This window comes from Uranotaenia lowii, chromosome 3 (genome assembly GCF_029784155.1).
Source record: "Uranotaenia lowii strain MFRU-FL chromosome 3, ASM2978415v1, whole genome shotgun sequence".
Classification (NCBI taxonomy): Eukaryota; Metazoa; Arthropoda; class Insecta; order Diptera; family Culicidae; genus Uranotaenia; species Uranotaenia lowii.
Window position 1 is genome coordinate 94,210,683 of NC_073693.1, and position 14,628 is coordinate 94,225,310.

The 14,628-nt window shown below is 34.7% G+C and overlaps 1 protein-coding gene across 1 annotated transcript in view; it reads right to left on the minus strand.

The window, feature by feature from the left end:
• The window catches only part of LOC129755779 (ras-related protein Rab-8A), a 30,420-nt gene that overhangs the window by 9,606 nt on the left and 6,186 nt on the right, over window positions 1–14,628 (minus strand). Inside the window, exons 2-3 of the mRNA XM_055752423.1 lie at window positions 10,906–11,105; window positions 10,683–10,775 (exon numbers count right to left, since the gene is read on the minus strand). Of these exons, the coding sequence (XP_055608398.1) occupies window positions 10,683–10,775; window positions 10,906–11,105 (293 nt within the window). The remainder of the gene's footprint in view (window positions 1–10,682; window positions 10,776–10,905; window positions 11,106–14,628) is intronic.

Consider the following 14,628-nt stretch of genomic DNA (forward strand, 5'->3'; position numbering starts at 1 on the left):
GGGACGTAAATTGACAGTTCGTACGGGTAACTGTTTTTCCAGGCAGTTCTCAGCTTCATCAGGCGTGCCTCAGGGAAGTCACTTAGGGCCGTTAGTATTCCTAATTTACTTCAACGACGTGCTGCAACTCCTCGATGGACCAAAATTGGCGTATGCCGACGACTTGAAACTGTACTACTCTATCAATGGCTCCGAGGATGTGAACTTCCTGCAGAACCAGTTTAACCTCTTTGCCTCCTGGTGTGATGCCAATCGCCTACCTTTAAACCGTGATAAATGTGTAGTAATATCATTTTCCCGCAAACGACGCCCGCTCTCAGCCGTTTATTTCCTTGGAAACGATGCAATCTCTCGAGCTCAACACGTGAAAGATCTTGGTGTGATCCTCGACGCGCGGCTGGATTTTAAGAATCACACCAACTATATCGTTGACAAAGCCTCCAGAAGCCTGGGTCTTCTTTTCCGCATGACGAAGGACTTTAAGGACATCTACTGCCTGAAGAGTCTTTACTGCAGTCTGGTTCGATCGATCCTCGAATATGCTTCTGCGGTTTGGTGCCCATATTATCAAAACGGCTCTGATCGTATCGAAGCCATCCAACGACGTTTTTTGAGGTATACCCTTCGACACTTAAACTGGCAAGACCCTTTTCGACTTCCCAGCTACGAAAGCCGCTGCCGCCTGATCGACATCGCCACGCTGCAAGCTCGCAGGACCGCCACTCGTGCTTCTTTCGTCGCTGATCTGCTTTCATCAAGAATCGACTCTCCTGCACTTTTGGAAGTTCTTCCACTTAGCGTCCGACCTCGTGGTTTGAGGAATCGGGATCTTCAGCTCTTCGTTCCTGTTAGACTAAACAATTACGGGGCCAACTCTGCAATAATTGGCGTCATCAAGACTTTTAACCGCTTCTCAGAACATTTTGATTTTGACGTTTCGAAGGTTTTATTCCGAAGAAGAATTCTTAGTGTTCTAAGTTCAGTGTAGATTTGTATTTGTTTTTAGTTTTTAATTTTAAAATATCATTTGGATCAATATATGATCCGTTGATTTTATAATAAATAAATAAATAAATCTGAATTGATATTTGGAGTGTTGATTTTTTATATTGAGAATTTGAAAAATCAAAACCAGAATTTTGAACGAGGATTGTGATTCCAAATTGAAAATAATATTACGAAATTTCCAAATCACTAATCAGTAAAATACTCTAATAAAAAAAATATTCACCGTTAATCAGTTTGAAATTCGTAGCAGTAATTAATAAAAAACAATATTTAGAAGCTAAACCACGTGTGTATAATTTTCATTTGTAAAATGACATTTAAAACAAGATATTCTTTAAAGATCTTTGAAAGTAACAATTTTAAACTACCAGGTATACAAATAATGTATGCCAATTTTTTTTAATATTTTATTTCTTCTCTTATTTCATATTTTTCGAAATACATCTGATTTTATTCGGTGAAATTGAAGTGAGGGAGAAGGAGCAGTGTTCAGCTTATATTGTACTCATTTAAAAGTGGCAACCCTCTAGCGTTAAAGAATTAGATATTTGAGCTATAAAACATTATCAAAATGCTTGATTTCTTCATTAACATTCATAAGTATGATGCAAAATGATGAAACATAGATTTGAGGCTGAGTTTGAATACAAAAAGCAGGTTGTAATTCAAAAATACTAATGTTTTTTAATAATCAAACACTATTTCTCTAGCCTTAAGTCATAGATGGCAGCACTATCATGCCATTAAACCAAATTCATGCCTTCATGTTAATAGGAACATAGAAAGCATTAACCTTTTTGAATTTATTTCAATGAGCAAATTTCATATAAAAAAATTATTTCAGTTTTTGGTCTTGATTTTCACTGAGAAAAATAGATAGAAGCTTGAGGGATTAAGACCTCAAATGTGAGAATTTAACACACAAAAGCCTACAATAAATTAAAGCAACTTTTGCAACTTAGGGATTTGTATGTATGTATGAGAACCCACCAGTGGTTGATAGGTCTTTCGACCCGAGGCGGTACGGGAAGTCTCGATCACACATTCAAATTTTGTCCATGCTTAACTCACAAACAATATTTGCAGTATTACCAAGGGGTCCGTTACCACTGGTTTGGGATAGGTTTGACTCATCAAACTCTCTTCCAACTGTTCGAAATAAATTTAGAATTATCAAAAGATACCCTAATATCCTTCGCATAATTCCAAACTTGCCGAGATACTCCGGCTGGCTTGAACCCACAATCCATTGTATTTCAGTCTTTCGTTCGTTTGATGACCTATCCAACCCCCCACTGATCCCCTTAAATAGAGTTAAGCTATTTTGAATATTATATCAATAAAAAATTTAACATTTATACTCATCATCTTACCTTGGAACTAATCCAACTAAATATTTTTTTCGGAGGATTAAAAATGAAATTAACGGATACTTAGCTGAATTTTCTGGATCTTGATGCACGCTACAATTTTCTAGCTTTTCCCAATCAAGGCAACCATCGTAATCCATCCTAATCGGTTCCGTTCAAATACCTACATTTCTTCCACAGACCACAACTTCTCAAACTATGCTCTAATTTCTCCTTGATTTTTCAACTCCCATTCATGATCACTTTTTTCACAACACCAGACAGTTCGATAAAACGGCTTTCTACAGATAAAACTAACTATCACGTTAACACTTTTGGTATCACCAATTAAAAAATCGACAGCTGAATTTAAACTTACATTAAATTGTTGGAATTTTGGTAATTTAGAATTTTCTGCTCCAAAAACCACGTCTGTCACATTCAACCAACGCCTACTTCCATCCCCTTTTGCAACTTAGGGATTTCACTAGAAAATAAGAATGCAGAAATTAGTTAGAAAGTTTTGTAACAAACTCCAATAAAAGCTGTTTTAAAAAAATAATTTTATTATAAGATCGCAACACAGTCAAAAGTGTCTCCATGATCCATCCTTCCTTTAACCCATTTTCCCAAAAAATATTGTTTTGCTAGGATGCAGAGGTAACCTCGGTCCTAAAGCATGAATTTCGAATCTTTCAATCCCTTCCCTTCTTTTCATCTATCTATTGACTACTAGGACGTGGCCGGCGCCGTTATTGATGTTGAAAGAGAGAGCATCAGTTTTGTACATTGTGAATGTGTGCCAATCCCAGACACCATTCGTTTGACCTCTGGACAAAATTGATGGCCTCGGTCAATCACGGAGTAGCAACCATTGGCGATGTGGAACTCGTTCTACTGAGCCACGCCTGCGATCGTGGGATTTGAAATGCTTGAAATGATGATGATTCATCCAAGAAATTTATTTTTAATCGAACAAGGTTTTGAAATGATGCAGAAAAAAACATGCAATATTTATAAAGTTAAGATGATAAAGCATTTCACGTTCAACGATATAAGGTGGATGTGAGTAGTCAATCAAGCTAAGCTAAGCTAAGTTCATGAACTTTCAAGTCAACAATGAAGAATTTTCGAGGCGCGAAATGCGTAAAAGGAGCAAATTTGTGCAAAATAATTTTTACCATGTATTTTTGCATCGTAAGTATCTCAAACACACGTTAACTTAAAAATCTGGCAAAAATAGGCAAGATAGTTCTTTTTACAACCAACACAACGCTACTAAAGTTTTGCATATCCGTGCTCTATTAACGTAGTTATCACCGAAATAAATACTAAATGATCATAGCCTTAGTTCAAGAAATTCAGGAATGATTTTACGTTTATTATTTTCATATTTTTGTGAAATCTCACAGCGTGATTTGTTGCACCTCAATAGAATGTAGATTAAATTTGATTTCCAATGAATATACTTTTGATTGGTCCAAACAAAGTGAAAGCACTGAAAATCCGGGTACAACCTAACGGTGGACCACAAAAAGAGATTAAATTTCAATTTGTAAAAAATATGCGCAAAGTAGTGCACTTTGAAAAATTCCAGTAATTTCAATTTTGTTTTGTTGTCATATTTTTTCTAAAACTCTACCATCGCTCAAACAGTATTTACTAGCAATCGAATGAAAAGTAGGTTTTTAGACCACTTTTTTGAACTTTTTGTGACCATTTCATTAAAAAAAAATTTAAAAAAAATATTTCTTGTCTTCATGATGTAGGTATTAACTTCAGCTTTCATATGCATAAGGCAAATATTTTTTGAAAGTGTAATATATGAACTACAGCAGTTTTCGTGAGGCATGTTGTTTCGGATTTTTTTTCTTTCATGCTGAATAACGAGAAAACTTGTAACTTTAGCTGTATATAATGTTCTAAACATATTTTACTGACATTACGAGGTTTCTTTTGAAATAAAAAACAAGATTGGACAAAACTTTCCAATATCAAAAACTTACAAAAAAAAGAACTATTTTTGATATCCAACGAACAATAATCGAATAATTAGCATAAGTTTTTAAAGAAATAGTGCTTGATTTTTTAATAGGTATTTCTAAAATGTTCGGAAATCTCAAATACGTTTTTTCTCGATTAGAGCCAACTGCTGGTTTCGCCCATATGAAATGTTACGCAGGTCGTTTTCTTTGACATGAGGTTTGACAGCTCTACACGCTGGTGGCGACATCTCTCTGTAAAATAGCTTCATCCATCGATCCATTGTAATAATATCAAATGTTTAATTGATTAACTGGTTAAAAGCCGCGATAAATTGTTTGTTGTTTTCATTGACCTTTTTCGGCGAAAATTAAAACGAAATTACTTGCCAGTTGGTCCAATCGTGTGGAGCTACTTTTGGCGTTTCGCTCCTCCTCAGTGGACCTTAAAATTAAATTTATTAATTGTATAATTTTCCAATTTACAAGAACTAATTATCTTACTTTATCTAGCGATCGTCGTGCTGTTATTCGCTGTCTGTTGTTTGTTCTTGATGTTATGTTTACATTGATCTGTCAGTGTCTTGATCTTTGGTAAAATGGAGTTGTATGCTGATTTGAAATTAATTGAATCTTTCTGTTTGTTAACAACGTCGTTGTCGCCCCTAACTTTAATGCGAAACATTTCTTAATAAATTCTGGTGTTGTACTCCGAGACCTTTCTAAGATTTTGGTATTTTTAAAATCAAAAACATGACCGTCTCCGATGCTATGTTGTGCAAGTCCGGTTCTTGTTTATGTTTAAGTAGATGAACAAAACGTTTCTAAAATAAAGGGTTACATTTTTTTTCACTTCTTGCTTGATTCTATCAAGTTCCAGTTTATGGCCAAGGACGCAACGACCTCGCTAGCGAACAAATCCCCAACCCCTTTGTTTTTCATTCGCCACCAAGAGCGTCGTCGTCGAGAGGTCGCCGGCAATACCGGCGTCGTCGGCAAAGTGCACCTGTAGCCAGAGTTCATCAAATCCATGTAACTAGCTACTAAAGGTAATACAGCTAGCGACTAAAGCAGGTTATTAGCAATTCCGTGCGTCGCCGGCATGTCTCGGTAAATATTCATATACACATTTCTTCTGCTAAATCCACCCCACAACCCACATTCGGGAATGAAGTCATGTTAGATTATCCCTGTGGAGAAAGGGGGGGTGCATTTATCTTCTAGCTGCATGGGTTCAGAGTTTTCACCATAAGCACCCAAAGCAATCTTCCAAAGCCACTGTTTATTTATGATGCAACTAAAGAGGTAGTAACGAATGTAACGATGATTGATTTTAATCTGCGCTCACAATGCATTTCATGTCCCAATCTTATAAAAATACCATCAATCAAGCCAGTAATGGGTGGAATGTTTTCGACCTAGAATAACGTTCCGTCTGGAGAAATGGCTCAATTGAACAACGAGTAAACGACGAAACAGAGAACTCGAAACAAAACATTAATAATGAAGTCAAAAGTCATCAACCGCTAACTTAGGGTTAGATCCCGCGACGGTGGCGCAACAAATAGGCGTCGCGATGTTTCCGCTGGGTGGCGTCTTTCCGAGGTTTAATCGGTTGACCGCAGGCGATAATAGGATTTGCATTCGTTGGATTTCGAATTGTTTCATTCGGAAATAATTCAATGAACTTGAGACGCCTTCCAATTTGCACTATGAATAACAGTAGAACAGAATAATAACATATCTTGGCACAATTTAATTGGCTACTCGTACTTAAGTCTAATGAAGTATTTTTCAGTCTAAAATCAATTTTTTAATTAAACCTTTTTTATATACAAGCTCTTCAAGGCAACTACAAAACCAATATAAAAATCTTCTTGAATCTCACCATTCAACAAAGGATCAACGGGTATTTTGGTGATACTAAGGACCTTCGAGAAAAAAAAGAACTGCAGAACCGATTCTACAAACTTTATACAAAACATTGAATTACTTGAAGTCTAAAAATTTTGTTTGTCGTACAAAACTTTTTTTTATTAGGTTTTTTAGATATCGGAATGTTGTGGTAACTTTTTTTTTAAATGATATTTTATAACTCAATGTGATTTTCTAACGTACCTATTTGGACGTATGAAAACGGTTGAAAGTGCACAGCACAACAATTGTTTATTCTTCAGTTTTCATATTCAGACAAATAATATTTTTTAGAATGAGTTTATTATTTTATAAAAATTAAAATATGAAACCCCAAATGAAAGTTGAAAAACGGCCCTTTTAAATGCATACGTTTTTGTTTTAAAGTGTTTGCAACTTTCAGAGATATCGAAGATTGAAAATATGGTATTTTAGAATGAAATCACTCAAAAAGTACCATCAAACTTCAGTATAAAGACTTGACACCTTCAATAAAGTTGTGCCATTTTACAATTCTCCCAACATTCTCGTACAAAGTAGGCCTCAAAACTCGCTTCAAAAAAGTTAAAGGAATTTTTAGGTTTTTGAGTTTAGTTTTTTAGTAACTGTCTTCAAATCATGTTGTTTCAAAAGATAGAGCTTTGCCACCTTATACAAAGCTTTATAAAATTAGATAATCTACAACTTTTATGAAGACATTATTGTGATATCTCCCTTTAAGGTGAATTGATTAGGAAAAAAAGAAACAGCAAAACATGCGATTTCAAAATAATGCAACATTGTAGAACATACAGTCCCCCCACAATCATGGGTCACACACAATTTTTAGTCACCGATCATTAGAACTGCTGATATCTACTAAACCAAAAGAAATTATATCATATTATTATTTTTAGTTTATCAACAATATCAATAAAATGCATTAAAAATATTATTTGTGCGTTTGATAACAGTCAAATTGCTGTTTGAATACTTTTTATCAAAGGGTGAACTATAAGCTGTGGAACTATCGCATAAAATTCCAATGTTATAAGGTTGACATCTTAAACCGTTAAGCCCCTTATGCGGGTATTTCAAAGATTCCAACCAAATGAATTGGTCCCATATAAGCACAAAAGAAGAGTTTACATTTTCCAAATAAAACTGAGCGAATGAAATGCGAAAATTTAATAATATTTAGCAAAATAAAAGTGACCCATAATTGTTACAGAATCCACCAAGTTCCACACAATCATGGGTCACTTTTTCGCAAGCAAAACAAAACATTTCTTGGTTGCTAGCTCAACCCAATTGCCCCTTGAACGTATACTAGCGGAGAATGCCCCTGAATGTTTGCCAAAAACTTGTTGATTTTCATGTTGATATTCGGGTGTTGCCATGGACTTCTATGTGACTAATAATTGTGGGCAATATGACTAATAATTGTTACAAGCTTCAATTTTGACCCACAATTGTGGTTTTGAAAATCGTTGATTGTTTCGGTAAATTATTTTATTTTTCAACAAAATTGGAAACAAAATCATGTTTGAAATCAAAGAGGGAATATTTAATGACTGAAATTCATGCAAAGCTTGATGTTTGGTCCACTAATACCCGAATGAACGAACATTTTGTGGTGAAATGATACGTTAAGTGACTAATGATTGTGGGGGGACTGTATTATCAAGCTTTTTGGCATTTAAGCCTTCAAAACACACATGATAACGTTTTTCTCGTTCTGCTGTGCACTGGCTCTCTGGAATGCTTGCGCATTTTGATCTTTTTCCGTGTTATTTTTCCGAGGCTTTGAAAATTACATATTGGCTGACAAACAGAATCAACTGCCCAATTCCCTTGAGTGAACTGTTTGTATTCATAAATGAACATGAAAGTCACAAAAGTGATTAATATTTACGTTGTTTTATGACTTATTGTACCCAATTCCCATGAGTAAACTATATGTACTTATTAATTAACTTGAAAGTTGTAAAAGTGATTTATATGTACGTTGTAAAGGACTCAAGTCGCATAAAAGGCACAAAAGTGCTCAAAACAGGACTTATTTTGCCCAATTCCCATTAGTGAAATACACATATGTACTCATTAATGAACTTGAAAGTTGCGAACGTGATTTTTATGTACGTTGTGAGGGGTTAAGGTTACATAAAGGGCACAAAAGTGCTCAAAACGAGATTTAATAAGTCACAAAAAGTGCATTGAGGTGCTTTCAAAATCACATCACCAATTCGAGTTTCAGCTTCAGTTAGAACAACATCTAGGCGTGGTCTTGTGGTAGCGTGTTTGATTCTCACCAGAAAGGTCGGGGCTTGATCCCTATGCTGGGCAAGTTTTTTTTTTCAATAAGTAATTTGGGTGACCATTCTGATGCGATATATGAAGGAATTGTAGGAAAGAAGCAATTGAGCAATTTTTCTAGTTTGGAATCCAACGCTTGGCATTATGGCGGCACCATATACTGAACATAGTAAATAATCAAGAGAAGGTGATACTAACCGATGCCAAGGGTGCAATTCAAATAGAGAGAGAATTTTTTGCTCATTTACGATTTTTTTGAAGCTGAATTAAAAGGCCACTGGAAGCTGAATAGAAGATCATTAAGATTTTTTTGGAACTTGAAAGTATCAATAAGAACATAAATTTTGAGCTGCATAGCACGTACTTTATATGAATTATGGGGCTGAGTTTGCTTTTTTGTACCTGTTTTATGGGACTTTTGGTTGCTTGGGTGGAGAACAAATCGAACAAATGAAACCAAATTTGCCATAGAAGGATATTTGAGAACAAAAAAACTCTCTATCGATATTTGATACCACTCCCTCTTTCCAGTGGGGAAATAGGAAAGGGACTCCTTTACAGTTTTTTTCATTACTTGAGAATTTATCAAGCAAATGGAACCAATTTTTTTATGGGAGAGCCTATGATACAAGAATTTGTCATATGATTATTTGAAACCCCTCCATTCTTTCATTGAGAAAAAGGAAGGGAGTAGGGAGGCTTCCATACCAAACTTAACATGGAAAAGGATTATATAGCGCACGAGAAATGGTTCTTTTAGAATTTGAGACACCGCTCTTCTTCCAATAAGTTTATTACAATCTAATACTATGTTGTTGGCATAAATTAAGCCTTAATCAAGAGAATGGAATTAAATTTGACTTGGGAAGATATTTGGATACGAGATATATTTCTAAGATTTTCCTTCCGCCTTGCAGGGAGAAAACGGAAGGAAGAAGGGTGGATAGCCATAAATGGCTATGATTATTAGAAACGCCAACTTCCTTTAAGTAGTAATGGATGGGAAAGGGAAAAGCGGAGGGGGGTTTCCTATATAGCTTTTTTTAGTATAAATTGAGCACTCATCAATCAAAAGTGACCATCTTTTTTCAGGTCGGTGTAGGGAAGAAAACAAGTTTTTTCATATTTTATTCGGAATAAATTGAAAATTCATCAAACAAACGGAGTAAATTGTGGCATGTGGCGTTATTTAGATACAAACGAGGTTTTTATGAAAGTTCGTGAGCCCTCTCCACTTTGGAAGAGGGAGAGGGTAGAAAATTCATACGAATTAAACATACATTTTGTCATGATTAGAGAGCTCATCAAAAATTCAGAAACACAGAAAAGATTTCAGATCTTGAAAAACAAGTTGAAGATCAAGTTTTATTTAATAGGATGAAATAATCTTTGATTTAAAATTATATCTACAAAAAAAATTCAAACATTTTTTTCTAATTACATTTGTTTTAAGAAGTGTAGCAAACACACACCGGGTCAGCTAGTAATATTTGTGTGAATTATTTTTATTTTGCAAATTTGGCAGCAAAACGGTAGGTTGTATTTCATCTTCCTTTTTTCAATTATACGATAAATCTAGAGCGACACATCTTTTTGCTGGAGATAGTCGAAAGATCGATTATTGTGTATGATTCTTCAGTTATTTGATAGAAAAAAAAATATGTTTAGTCTATAATTGATTCTAAATATTTCAAATTCAAAATATAAATCAACTTTTTTGAAAATATTAATTTTACGCAAGAAATAGTTTTCGGTAACAAGGTACGTTATCTAGGATCATTTCTTGGTGAAGCCCTTTTGAAACCTATCTATTGTATAACGTACTTTTAAAGTTATCTAGACAACTGCTTTGAGAGGGCTTGTTGTTTATAGTCTATAGATTAAGGAAAAACGCATACAATACTTTGGTTAAAAAAAATTTATATCGCAAAGTAACCAAAGTTGTTACTTTGTTGTTATTTAGAAAAGTGACTATGTACTGTAAAACATTTGAAATCCATTCCAACACATTTCATAATGACGTCGTTAAGCAAGATGAGATTGTCAAATTCAAACGCGACTGTTAATAGCCCTCTTAAAACAATTACATCCTTATCATCAATGAGGATTCGAAAAAAAATAAACGAAGACTTACTTTATCACCCCGGTCCTTTTCCACCGCTCGCTGTGGAGGATTGCATTCGCACTTGTTGCCCGCCAGAACCTTGACCACATCCGGCGAAGCATTCTGTACAAAAAAAAAAGTGGAAATGTCATTTCATTTCATCTCGCAGCTCTTCGCAGTTTTCCTTTTATTCACGCTCCGTTAAAAGAGTAATTGGATTTCCGCATTTGCATCCGCCCTTAAGCCCACTTACCTCCTGGATGTTCCTCAGCCAGTAGGACAGGTTGTTGAAGGACTCCAAACTGGTGACGTCATACATGAGCAGGATGCCCATCGCGCCCCGATAATAGGCCGTGGTCAACGTTCGGAACCGTTCCTGGCCGGCTGTGTCCCAAATCTGCAGCTTGATGGGCACCCCGTCCAGGTTGATGAGCTTCTGCTTAAAATCGATTCCTGTGGTTGTGGGAGGATAAAAAAGAAGATTGAATCCCGGTTATGAACCTTTCCAGCAATATATGGACGATGAATGTTGTTGTGGCATATAAACTTCATAAAGGACCGTAGGCATAGAGGACAGAAGAAAGTGCGCGAAATTGGCGGTGGGAAATCATTTCCGTTTTTTACCCCCCAGAGTGCGATAGAAAGGTCATGGTTTCGGAACAGCGTCTCTTATGATTACAATTATTACACCGTTGTGACTGTTGGTGTATATGAAAAATTACGTTAAAAAGAATCCACACAAATTCGAAACAGTTCATACGAATTATTAATTGCTATGGCTTTTTTCTATCACTTAAATTTTAATTGGTACTTAGCAATGGCGTTTACTTGCCAGTGACATTTAAACCACTCAGACATTAATCCCAGCGTGATAAACGTTTCGCTCCAGTGCACTAACGACCTAAGGACAGAAGCAAATAGCGGAGTGTAACATACCCCGATCAGTAAACGAATGAGAGCAGTGTTGTTTTAAGTTAATTTAAGGGTCTATGAGGGCCAAAAATATTCAGTAATTAAAATACAAAAACTAAAAATTATACAAATGAAAATTCTTTTAATTGTTTGTTGTATGTTGCTTGTTTTTTATGTTATGTTTACATTTACCTGTCAGTTTTCTTATCTTGGGTGAAATGGAGTTGTTGGCTGATTTAAAAATTATTGAATCTTTCTGTTTGATAACAACGTCGTTGTCTCCTCTTATTTTAATGTGAAAAATTTTTACACAAATCCTAGTGTTGTACTAGTGTTCTACTTCATCAGAACACTGACAGATAAATGTAAACATAACATTAACAACAATCAAGAGAGAACAAATAGTATTTAGAATGTCTAGAAAAGTCTGGATAACGATGTTTTCAAGGGTGTGACCTTTTTTTTGGTCGCCAGATTGCAATGTTTCATAATCGTTTGGTAATCATTTGTATCTAGTGTTCGGTATCGCTAACTGATAGTTAGCGGCGCTAATTAGATCGCTAACTCGGTTAGCGATCGCTAATTAAATCCGCTGAATGTTGCGTAAAAGTTATCGATCTATAATAAAGCGCTGATTGCTAATCGATAGTAGAAAGTTATGAAAAAGAAAAGCAAAACACAAATTTTGCAGCCATTTTTACTTATAATATTGACTAGAAAAATTGTTAAAGGATATCAATAGGGGCAGTTTTTGAACTGGTTTTGTAATATTTTTGTCCATGTCAGTTGCATCAGTCCACTTTTAGTTTTAGTTAGCGTATTTGGTGGAAAGTAAAAGGAAAAACTTTTGAATCGATTGTTTCAAAATATTCAATTGTTTATCAAATATTTTTTACATAAGTTAATGCAAAGATTCTCTTCAGGTAGATGTTTTGTTTTGTCCGAAATAGTTTTTCAGCTTTTTTGACATTAATACTCAAAAGATTGATTGATTGGTAAAAGTCATAGAAGAGACATTCGGAAGGAAAGTTGCAGAATTTAGATGAAGAAGGTCCTCACAAAAGTCTAGGAAGTCTTATAAAACTCATTGCTAATTTTACAAATGTACCGGAATGCAAGTATGAAGTTGCTCCAGATTTTTCAGGATTCGGAATGGTCTGAACGGAAAATGGATCGAAGCTAAGTATCAATTTATTTATCTGTTTCTACTCTGCCATAATAAGTGATTTCTATTGAAACTTTCATGTTCATTGCGGGTGGATTCCTGGATTTTGGTGTGGGTTTTGAATCTGGATGGTTTTTTTTTGTGATGAGCTATTCCTACGGAGAATTAGAAAGGTACGGGTGAGATTGCTTTGGAGATACGGTACCTACTTTGAAGTCCAGCTTTCCACTTGCAAAGCTCATGAAGGAAGGTGCTTATTAATTAAATGTAGCTTTTTGATACATAATTATTGGAACACAAATTTCGAATTTTATTGGAAATTAGGATGTGCGATTCTTCATTCATTCGACAAATGTGCGGTAAGGCGCGCGCGCGCGTGTATGTGTGTTTCAATCGCCTAAACGTAATAATTAAAATGTGCACTGTTTTAATTAGTGTACAAATAAATTCGCACAATTTTAAGGAAGTTTCGTTACTCCTAAAATGCTTCGCTACGCTAAACATAACAATAACTTTTTAAAACATTACATAAAAAAAATTTAAACTTCCATAATTCGCATACAATAATCAATTATTATTATACCATCGGATCTTTGCATACAAAACTAATGATTTCATTAAGTATTTTTCGAAATCCAAAATTAAAATAGATTTTGCAAAAAGTCTACTGCACAGATTGGTTGGAATATTAATTAACCTAGACCAAATTAAGTCCAAAGTGTGATTCGAGTAAAATAAAATATTTTAAAGTATCAAATGAAAAGATTGTTTCAAAATTCCGATTATCATGTGAAATAACCTAGTTTAAAATTTAATCTCAATCTTTGGAAACCCTTGAGAAGAACGGATAAATATCAATTTAATTAAGACTCTATCAAAAAATGATGGTTTTATTTTTTGCTAAATAAGAATTTAAAGTAGGTCGTTTTCACAGCCCAGCTTGACAAAAATTATAATTTTTTTTTCTTTTTTATTTACAAATGGTTTTATTAAGGTATTTTTCCTAACTTTGGGCTAGTAAAAGGGGAGTCGTAAAAAAAATAATTTGTAACATTGTTAGTGCATAACAAAGACATTGGAGCTTTATTATAGTTTTGATGAAAAATTACGAGAAAAACGAAAAGTAGAATTCGTTTTTATTACATGCAACGATTCATTCGTTTAATAATAACCCATCGTTTTCCCGAGGGTCAAATCATAACAAAAAAAACGTTTTAATGAATTTCAATGGTTACATCAATTTTAAACAATTATAGGACGATTTTTTTTTTAATTCTTTTATATATCAGTAGGAACGTAGGTTAATATCAATTGTTTTGTCGGATTTTAACACTAGTCAAAAGTGTCTCCTGATCATATCCCTTAACCCATCTTCCAAAAAAATTATTTGCTAGGATGCAGAGGTGACCTCGGTCCTAAAGCATAAATTTGTTCTATTATCCCTTTCTCTCTTTTTTCAAAATCTATCTCTTGACTACTAGGACGTGGCCGGCGCCGTTATTGATGTTTAAAGAGAGAGCATCAATTTTGTTCATTGTGAATGGGCTGTCAATCCCAGACACCATTCTTTTGACCTCTGGGCAAAGTTGATGGCCTCGGTCAATCACGGAGTAGCAACCATTGGCGATGTGGAATTCATTCTACTGAGCCACGCCTTGCGATCATGGAATTCGAAATGTGCTTGTTTTAAAAAATCTCATCATTTAAAAAACATCAACGAAGTTTACAAAGCTAATTAAAAAATATTGGTCTTAAACATGTTTCAGATTGCATTTCGATTTCAATGATTTAGGGTGGATGTGAGTAGTCAATCAAGCTAAGCTATTAATACTCAAAAGATTGATTGATTTATTGACATATTTTGTTCTGGAAATTTCAATTTTTCACAACTTTTTCATC